Genomic DNA, 10,782 nt, shown 5'->3' on the forward strand with positions numbered 1-10,782 from the left:
ATCTATGTAAAGCGCCTTGGATAAAGGCGCTATATAAATGCACCATTTACCATTTACCAATGCATAGCCTACCGTTGTTGTATAATGCAGATGTACTTTCTTCTAAACTCTATATATTTTTTGTTCCAACACTATTAATGCAGCAGCCTTTGAAGTATTAATCCATTTTCCCTTTTAATTGTGAGTTCCGTGTAATTGAGTCCGCCGTGGTTGACAACAAGTAAAGAGGCATATTTAACTCAAGGCATTTTTATTGTTTTCTTATTTGGATCAATTTTCTCTGTTCATAGAGCTTGTTTTTTCTATCAGCTTATCTTCTACATCATCTCATCAGAGAGAGGGAGCAAGGAGGAAGGAATGGAGGAGAGGAGACAAGGAAGGACGAGGCTGAATTATACAACGTGTAAGAACGCCAAAAACAAAAAAGGTGAAAAAAACAAAACAAAACAAAAAAGAATGGGGATATCACAGTATAAAACACAGAAGGTAAACCGGAAAAAAGTGAGTTAAGCAGGTAAAGCACATGGTAAATGATTCCATTATGAGACAATATAATACATTCAAATTATCCAAAACAATAAAGCATGTTTGTATATTCATAAAAAGTAAGACAGTGAAATATTGTGATGACCGTGGTGCCAGCAGGCATGCCTGTGAGTGCCTCGTCTCTGCTCAACCCCCCTGTTGGCCTGCCCTGGTAGCAGTGTGTCACTAAGAGCAAGGCCTGGTGTGACAAGCATAAAGGGTCCCAAGGCAGGTGACGAGAAGAGGGGTGGTGGTGGTGGTGGGGCAGCAGTTACAAAATATGAGCGCTGGGAGGTGGGAGGTGAGTGTGCGGGCGTCCATTACTCATGCACCAATGCCTCAAACTCTGGAAGAAGGGAAAAAACAAAGAGGGATTAAATTAGGGTTGCCCCGATCCGATCATGTGATCAGAAATCGGATCCGATCATGTCATTTTCAAGTGATCGGAATCGGACCGGGAGCAAGAAAAACGTGATCCCTAGATTGAATAGAATTCAGTTGTCTCAATCAGATACACTCTGTCACTGCTGCCGGGTGGAAACATTGTAGGCCTATGTCCAAAACAATTACTTTTCAGGATATGGAAAGGGGAACCTTTGTTCCAATGGTTACACTGTAGTTATTAACTATTCTCACAAACTGTTTTCATCTGTTAAATAATAATCAAAATGATCTACACACTCACAATACGATGCGTTGTGAGCATGTCGTGTAGATCACCTATCACCTAAATCACCTATTTTCACTACTTTTGAGCCATGCTCAAAAGAAGATGTTTATGTCCAACAGCGACAATAAACTCCTTTTCCTGTCTCTGCGTTGTTTAATGCCGGCACCCACCTTCAATGCCGATCTTGCCATCTCCGTCCTTGTCTGCGGCGTCGATGAATGCTTTGGTCTCAGCGTCAGTCAGGTCTCTGCCCTCTGGAGAGAAACCCTTCAGGACAAACCTTAAAGATAGCACAGTGCAGCACACCGTTAGCACACTGTGCTGTTGATTGTGCTGCAGTGGCGCGGCCACACTTTTTAAACTGGGGTGGACCAAGTGGGGCACTGAATTATGCAGCGGTGGCATGGCATGGCAAAATAGCATCGACTTGACCATTTGTCTCTGTTATCTAAATCTATCTATACAGTATTTCAATCACCAACATCACAGAGTCAACATTATATTATTATTGCATGGGTGCATGGTGAGCCTTTTTTTCCCTTCTTCCTTTTACTGGGCGAAATCCGGAAATCCTTTTTGTGCATTCTGTTGCATTCTGCATGGCATGTTTTTATTATTTTAATTAATCAAAACATGTACTCAAAATCTAATTTCCAAATAACAGAGGCAGCAATTAATTGCATAATATTTTTGTGGCTTTCGCCTTTATTTTATATTTTTTATAGAGGGACAGACTGTAGGCTGACAGGAAATGGGGGAGAGAGAGATGGGGGAGTGACATGCAGTAAAGGCGACATCCGTCGTCGTGTCTGCATGTGTATGTTACTCACTTAAGCTCCTCCTCCTCTATGAAGCCACTCTCATCCGCGTCAAGAGTCTGAAAGACCTTCTTCACGTTTTCCGCCGTCATGGCCTTCATTCCCACCATGTCAAAGAACTTCTTATGGTCAAAGGTCGTGGCTACAGAGAGGGTGAGGATGGGAAACTTTGATTTGATTACACAATAAAACAACATTTCAAATGAAGGTAAAAAAAACATTTTATGAAGTGGATGTGTTATAATAAACATATCAAGGGCTTCTATTAATAGCATAGCAGATATTAAATATACTATAGCGAGGGTTGTCCTATCCCAACCTTGAGTTCTTAATGAACTGTTGGGTATGTCCACGGAAAAACAGCATTTTAACACACTTACTGCGCACTTTAAAAATTATAATAATAATAATTCATCCACGTAATTTTATATCATAACTAATGATCATTACTTAGGAGGAAATAGGACTGTGGCACAGCCTCTTTAATACCACAGGATAACTTTGACATTGATAAAGCAGGTGTTGTCGTGTTTTATGATCTTGGACGCTGCAGTGAGTGCGGTTGATATTAAAGTGCCAAAGCACCTACCTGGCTGTCAATCTGGGGGACAACAATTATGTTTCTATTTTTAGCAAATGGACTATCAATTAAAGGTAGTGTAAGTGTTATAAAGCTCTATATTGTGATAGTATTTATAGTGTTTGTTACAGCTTTTTATTAAACAGAAAATGCTTTTTCAGAAACCTGAAACTGAAACTGCAATCAGGATAGAGAACGCAGTCAGGATACAGATTAAACAAGTGGAACTGTAAGCGATGACAAAGAAATGAGCAGACAAAATTGGAACTGGTCTGGAACACTATACAAATTTATACAGTACATAGCTACTCGCTCCTGATTGGCTGAAATGTCACTTACTGTATACCTGAAAATGTTTTTTCTATTTATTAAAGAGCTGGATAGATAGGGAGGCCCCTGTTACTGAACAAGCACTCTATAGCAATGATGACTATCACAATATAGTGATTTAACCTTATAGTAAAACACTTTTTGTTTTAACCAAAAGATATCACTTAAACTATACCTTTAATTAGTAGTGAGTGCAGAGAAAAGAGGTCGTTCTCAAATTGGAGTTCAAGACCCACAGGGGTCCTTAGGGGGTTCCAGGGGGTCCCCAGTTATTGATTATGGATAGTTTATTTGACCTTTCAGCTGACTCCCAGTGAGACAGTAGGAACCAAATGGACCCTTACAGGTCCATTTGGTTCCCTTTGTACACTCTGAGTACTGGTGGTCCATGGCTTAATGCATACTGTACCAAACTGGTGGTCCTTGACATTAAAAACGTTTGAGAACTACTGTTTTACGTATAGTGACTTGTTGCACTTACGCTGCACTGAACAATGAGAACTACTTGATCTCCAACCTTTGCTCTACACACAGTGCTTCTTCTGAAAGCTGGTTGTTTAAGAGGAACATCTTTCATATTATGATTTACCTATTTTGGTCAGCTGTGTTATGATGAACATTTAAAAAAATTATGATGTACCTATTTTGGTCAGCTGCATTATTGAACATTTCAAAAAGTAACTATGCCTGAGTTCCTGTGAAATGCCCACATTGAACTCTGCTACTGTAGCAGTCTGTATACCTTTACCATACCTGCGAAAGCCTCAAGTGCCTTCTTGATATCTTCAACTTTCAATAGATCTTCCATTTTGGTAACTGGAATGAGAGGAGAGAAAAGGTAGAAAGTGAGAATTCATGGATAATTGAGTCAGACGAGACCTTTTTATATGGCAACCATATTGACATATCATTTCTGTGATGTTACATTAGTATAACACCAGTTCATTTTTGACACTGTATTTCTTCCAACAGGATCAATAAAGATGTTATCTAAGTAACATTACATAACTATTTACATCAATATGGCTGCTGTGAAAGAGGGTGTTGTTATTGGACGTGAGATATATATATATATATAGTAGTTACCGGGCTCTTTCTAGAACAATGTACAGACCTCGTTGTGAACCGCTTGACAGAAAACTATTTCCTACCATAGTACGCGCACCAACGGTATCTGCAAAGAGCGATGCATGCCAGTTCTCACATTGGCATGCTAGCTTCTGCACTGTTGTTGTTGAGTTTTTCAAATGGCATTTTTCTTGTGCTTTGAATGCCACAAACCAAATGCCATTGAGGTCCATTGCAGATATCTCCAAATAACCTCTGAGTGTGGAGGGAGGTGCTTGGAACCATTAGTAAGAGGGAGTGATTTTACAACGACGGGCCAGATTCAAACCCCTGGTATGCTACAGTATTTTGCCCCCAGGACCCACCTGAATGCCCCCCAGGGATCTTTATGAGAGTGTGTCTGTTGCAGTGGCGTTTCCAGGAATTACTTTTTGGGCAGACAAGATGTGTTAATTGTCGTTTCCCCACGCACATTCAGAAGCACTAAAGGTTTTCAAAGAGATATACCTGCCAGACAGTAGGATACAAAGGCTGAAAGGCATGCATTTACATTCCAATGGGTGATTGATGGTCGCGCTCTACCGCAACGGCCAATCAGCTGTCCACTAATAGTTCTCAGGTCTTGTTTTTGTCCTCTCTCTTTTCTCATTGTATGGATTTTGGCCAGGCCAGAAATGGATTTGGACAGGCGGACACCTGCCCTCACCTTATTGTAGATACGCCTCTGGTCTGTTGGGGAGGGTGGGTATGAGTTGAGAGCGGAACTAAATTTAAAACAATCAAGCGTTTCGTAATACTTTGAAAAGTATGCATATATTTCTGTTCGTGGTGTGAAGCTGTCGATTGGTTTGCCTGAGATTGTTAAACATGGTTAAAAGAAAAGTTCTGACTCTTCTGGTGGACAAATACCGAAGTGAGTGATCGATGGAGTTATTGACCAAACTGGCTAATTGATGGAATGTTGGATTGATAGATTGAGGATCTACATATGTACATTATGAATTTAAGTTTTTGTTTGGTTTGTTATGTTTGTTTAAGTTCACAATAGTCTTCTTTTCTTGTTAAAAAAGTAACACAAGTGGGCGCCCGCTGGCCTTGTGGTCCAGGCGCATGCCACATATAGGCTCTGGCCTGACAGCGCGTTGCATGTTCGAGTCCCATTCATGACGATCTTTGCTGCATGTCTCCCCCCATCTCTCTTTCCTGTCAATCTCCACTTGTATCTGTCAATAAAGGCAGAAAAGCCCCAAAAAATAACAGAACTTAAAAATAAATAAATCAATAAATAAAAGGAACAATGCAAAAACGACAGGCTACAGTATACAAGCTTCTGCCTGTGCCTTTTCGATCAGACTAAAACATGATTTGTATATGATCTCACTGTGGATTGTTCAAAGAGTATCGTAATAATTACTATTCAAATACAAAAACCTGTTCAAAAACTAAAAACTAAAATATGAGCGGGAAGCTTCACTTCAAGGCTTGCAGGGCCCAGCCGGTCTGATGAGATAAATCAGTTGAAAGAGCTTGTTGGTACTAGGAAGGACACACTTTAAAGGACATGCTTGCTGTATTTCATTCAGGCACTCAGGTCTGAAGGAACTTGGCACATCAGGGAGGAAGATGACCAAAGTTGAGAATTTAAGATGTTGGAATAAATACACAGCCTGGCATACACTACTGTAGGAGGTCAGATGCATATTTCATTCCTAAATATGTGCGCACGCACCCACCCACCCACTGTCCTCCTAGTCCTTCCTACTTTCCACATCCTATATGTCCTCGTCACTCATTCCCTCTGATGGAGAGGAAGAGGACAGGAGTAATGTGTCTTCTCTCCAGACACTGGCACTTGGACTGTTGCCCTCACTGCAGCAGAGTTGCAGCACCACACACCCTCACATGGTCACGTGGTCCTCCTCTCCCACACCGTGCTCCGTTGTCCCTTGCCCTGTGCCGTGGGGACAACGGAGGAGGACCCATTGGCACAAGGGAAAGGGAGTATTTTTGTACTGGTCCACAAGAGAGGGGAAAATACTTTTCTGCATTCACCCAGTAGGTCCTTTCTCTGACGGCTCAGAGTTGTCATGGGTTAAGTGTGTTGTTCAGGGGCACGTTGACACAGAGGGTCGAACCGGTTAAAGTTAAGTAGCATTCTGCCAGCAATAGTCATAATAACTAATTTCTGAATAGTTACAAAAGGATAATTTAACACTTTGGATTGTGCACCCGCCATAGTAGTCGCTACAATACTGGTGCTGGAGCCCTCTTGAATAAATGTGACCAACATTCCACTGGTAGCTGGTGTTATGTTATTTAGGTCGATAATAATGTGAGGGCAGAAACAGGACAGACACAATAGCGTCAAACCTGCTTTGCCCTATCCGGGTTTATTTCCCAGTAATTACAATTTTATTGTACATTATCGACCTAATTACACTGCTATACCTATACAAATCACACCAATGTGAAGCGAGCGGTGGCTTTGGTAGAATGTTGTTTAGAATGTTAGACTTCTCTCAGACATACGGACATACATACATACATTGCCGTACTCAGATATGGACATACATATGGACACACATAGCTGTGCATAGGAGACGGTGTGCCATGCACCGCTCAAAAATAGAGAGAAACAGAGAGAGAGATATATAATTGTTACCCACAATTGCAGTTTGTTGCAGTACCCTACAGACCTGTGTAGGGGTCAGTACTGAGCCCTGAGTGCCTCTTGTGCAAGTTGTGCAGAGCTATGGGAGTAAAGTGTTAAGCTGTGAAGAAATATAGAGCAATGTATTTGTGCCTCTGACGTAACCCTGTGTGTGTGTGTGTGTGTGTGTGTGTGTGTGTGTGTGTGTGCGTGCGTGCGTGCGTGCGTGCGTGCGTGCGTGCGTGCGTGCGTGCCCAGTGAAAGGAATTGATATTAGCATATTGGAGTGTTTGACCCTGACACAGCACTTACTGTACTCTTTGATGAAAGGACTCCAAAAGGGACACTATGACTTATAAAACCTGATATACAGCCTTCCTTACTGTCTCTTCCCAACCTCTCCACCTGTTATGCACTCGAAAGGCCAACTACTTTGGCAACAAAAAAACAATTACCGTATAGAGACACACGGGGACTACAAATTTCACGCCCCCAAATGAGACAGCGTCCCCACTTCTGGTCCGTTGGCACGGATACTGCAGGCCAGCCCATAGAAGTCCATTGAAATTCAACTGTAGTTAGCCTATTTTTAAAATAATATGAAATGAACTGAAGACTATATTGATTTGAATAAAAATATGTTTCCAAATGTATGAAGTGTCTTTGTCAACATATATTGTTGTTTTCTCAATAGAGGATGTATTTCACATTTAATTCACCACTTGAATGAGTTACCCATAATGTTAACGGAGCAGAGGGTTGACGGCAGACAGAGAACCTGTCGCTTTAACGGGACGTCACTGCCTTTACGAGGCTACGAGCGCCGACTTTGAAGAGTGGAATTCTCAATATACATCCCGATCCCGACTGACTTTGTTATTCATGTCTATATTTTGAACATGTCACAGGCTTACTATATATGTTCTACCTACCACGGAGCTCCGACGGTGTGTTTTACCGCTGTCAACTTGTTGTATAATTAACTTTGCTGAATAGTTGCATGGGAAAATAACCCAGCTAAATGGAGGAGTGACATCCTGACATTTTCAACTACCTAGTGAATTCTCCAGATGAGTATTAATAATAGTCTTGCAAGATGCTGTAATTTTCAACAAATACATAGCATATAAAACGAAATACAACAAATATATCTGGGTATTGAAAACCTCAAGGGATGCATCCGTGACGTATATACTGTGCGACCACTTTGACTTGAGATTTACAATGCTAGCACTTTTCACAAACTGATGGAGTATATTATAGTACATTGTAGGATGTATATTGAAATGGCAGGTATGTGACATTGAAAATTTTATGATGCCTCTCATAGGGATTGCATTGGCAGCTGCAGTACACAGTTGAAACGGACCAAAAGTGGGGCCGCTGTCTCATTTGGGGGCGTGAAATTTGTAGTCCCCGTGTGTCTCTATATAATGGCCAATAGTCAATGGTGGTTGGATCAGGCTGAAACCTTGCCCAAATATGGAGTTGTGCATCGATAGATTACTGACTGCCAGTCTGCCACATCCCAGATCCACAGGGGAGCCATGGTGTTATAGATCCAGTTCTTCTAAGAGATGTATAGATGTGACATGCTTTTCCAATGTCATTTGAAATCTTGAAGCTGAGCCCGTTAGGCTGCTTCATAATAATAATACCCTTTCCTGGTGTTAGTATGTTCATACTGTACACAGACATGCACCCCACAACAAACCTAGTTCTATACAAGTAGAATGGAGTAAACGGGTCCTATCACACCTATTTTTGACAGTGTAAATCATAGGCTACTGTATCGTGAAGGTGGCTTCACGCTGAGTGACATGACAGTGCTTGTACATTGAACAATATTAATGTATCCACGGTCGGTACCAAACTAATATGACCAGTATGATGGATGGTGTGCTAGCAGATATTTCAGTGCAGTGATATGCACCATAACACATCAATTCATCACAGAAAACTAGTTGAGTTTTTTTACCGTGGGCTTTTCACATTTTTTTCTGCTGTGATTATAGAACACTGTGTTATGTTTCTGCCCAAGGCAGCACATTCAAGGATTCCACAACTTCCACGAAGCACTTGTCTCACCACAAACACACGCTCAACCAGTTTATTGGTATTTATTTGTTTTTAAACACATACAGTAAGTCATACTTTAGGATGAGTTTCAGACGGAGATTTCAACAATAACCCTCTGGCAAATCCAGAAAACTGTAAACCAGTTTGAACAACATTCAAACTGGTTGCTTTGAAGTCATTCCCACAACATTCACCCCATGTACTATAAGTTCAGAGTGACACACACACACACGCACACGCACACACACACACACACACACACACACACACACACACACACACACACACACACACACACACACACACACACACACACACACACACACACACACCTATCCCACATTTAAATTATAATGGACACTATTTATAGCCACTATAAAGTATATCAACACCTGTGTGTGTGTGTGTGTGTGTGTGTGTGTGTGTGTGTGTGTGTGTGTGTGTGTGTGTGTGTGTGTGTGTGTGTGTGTGTGTGTGTGTGTGTGTGTGTGTGTGTGTGTGTGTGTGTGTGTGTGTGTATACATGAACATTTTAAGATATCCCACTTTGAAACATTGGCATACTTTTGATATAAGATGTGTTAATGTGTTGTTACTGAAAATGCCTTCTATGATTAATGCTATTTATATTTAGTTTTCAACACATTTAGCTGTATATAATCAGCATTATACAGAAACCAACTCCATTAATTAAGTTCACAATGCATCACTAATGACTTTAGAACTGCTTGGCACAGATAAAAGCATCTCGCGTTATTTCAATCCATCAACACCGGCTATGAATTCTGTTCAGATGGATTATCTTTGACCAACTCATCTCATCACATTTCTGTCTTTTCTTACTTTAGCATCAATTCTAGGCTGATCCTGCTTTCGCTTTTCACTAAATATCTTCACCAAAAAATTGCAGATGTACAAGCTCACAATGTGCCACATGAGCTTGTAGATCAACTTGTAGATCAGCTATTTTCACTGAATATTATGGAATATTTCCCTTCTCATCTCTTGTCTTACCTGAGTGGTGGACGGATGCAGAGGAGAGGGGAGAGAGGGACAGATGGGAAGACAAAGGGACAGAGAGGCGATGGCGAGTAAATAGAGAGACAGAGGTAAGGTCAGCAGGAAAGGGAAGGACACAATAAGACTTTTATAGGCCCCCTCCCCCCTTACACACACACATCCATGCTCCTGTTTCTTCTCTCTATTTTGGGAGGGCATGGAGGGTCACTATAGCCTCTAAGGCACGTCATGCAAGACATGACGTGTGGCCTGTTGGCCCCGAAGTGGGATCCCGGATCCCTCCCTGTCTCTGTGGCATTAACAAATCACATAGGCCTATTAAAGGACCACTTCACCACTTTTCAACATCTCTTCATATAATTGGTCCTCACTAATGTTCATGATAAAACACCACCATTTTTTCCTACTCAGTCTGTGTCTCATAGGAGGGCTTTGGGCAGTTCGGACACCCGTCCACCAGTGACATCATCATTGCAGATTTTTTTTTAAACAAGATTTGTTTTAAAATATATTTAGATTTTTATTATCGTGAGAACGATGGCTTCAACTTTTGCATTACAACTTTTCAGGAAAAGAAAGCCTGCCGTTTCTATTAGCTTGGATTCACCATCGATGATGTCACTGGTGGACGGGTTTCTGAACTGCCCACAGCCTTCCTATGAGACACAGACTGAGTAGGAAAAAATGGTGGTATTGTATCATGAACATTAGTTAGGACCAATTATAGGAAGAGAAGTTGAAAAGTGGTGAAGTGGTCCTTTAATAATCTTAACCACTTGAACCACAGTGTCCCTATCCACGGGCTAAAATTCGGTGAAAATAGCAGATCTACAAGCTCACAATACTTATACCTGCTTTAGGCCAGGTGCTGGATAACAAGGCAATGGACATAGAAAATCCACACACTCCCACACAAATGTATTGAAGAGGCGTTCCTCAGGCGAATTACTTGGAAATCCAGTCAACTAAGAATATAGGGTTTAAAGTGGTTTATCTACATATCTCCACATAGTACAGTAGCTCACTTTCATTTTCCCCTAAAT

At 41.3% G+C, this 10,782-nt stretch overlaps 1 protein-coding gene across 1 annotated transcript; it reads right to left on the reverse strand.

The window, feature by feature from the left end:
* Positions 1 to 233: 233 nt before the first annotated feature.
* Positions 234 to 9,890, reverse strand: pvalb7 (parvalbumin 7). The gene is made up of 5 exons (XM_079499282.1): positions 9,734 to 9,890; positions 3,677 to 3,739; positions 2,026 to 2,155; positions 1,366 to 1,475; positions 234 to 871 (listed from the first exon to the last, which is right to left on the reverse strand). Exons 2-5 carry the CDS (start codon positions 3,729 to 3,731, stop codon positions 846 to 848), a joined length of 321 nt encoding a protein of 106 aa, XP_079355408.1. The 5' UTR covers positions 3,732 to 3,739; positions 9,734 to 9,890; the 3' UTR covers positions 234 to 845.
* Positions 9,891 to 10,782: the final 892 nt, after the last annotated feature.

The sequence above is a fragment of the Electrona antarctica genome (assembly GCF_951216825.1).
Source record: "Electrona antarctica genome assembly, chromosome: 4".
In the NCBI taxonomy this organism is placed as follows: domain Eukaryota; kingdom Metazoa; phylum Chordata; class Actinopteri; order Myctophiformes; family Myctophidae; genus Electrona; species Electrona antarctica.

What these genes read in the sequence shown, in the direction of transcription:
- pvalb7 (XM_079499282.1), bottom strand. Translation starts at nt 3,731, where the DNA reads ATGGAAGATCTATTGAAAGTTGAAGATATCAAGAAGGCACTTGAGGCT. An exon ending in GGCACTTGAGGCTTTCGCAG is followed by an intron (nt 2,156 to 3,676) that starts GTATGGTAAAGG and finishes CCCTCTCTGTAG; the next exon opens with CCACGACCTTTGACCATAAG. An exon ending in ATAGAGGAGGAGGAGCTTAA is followed by an intron (nt 1,476 to 2,025) that starts GTGAGTAACATA and finishes GCTATCTTTAAG; the next exon opens with GTTTGTCCTGAAGGGTTTCT.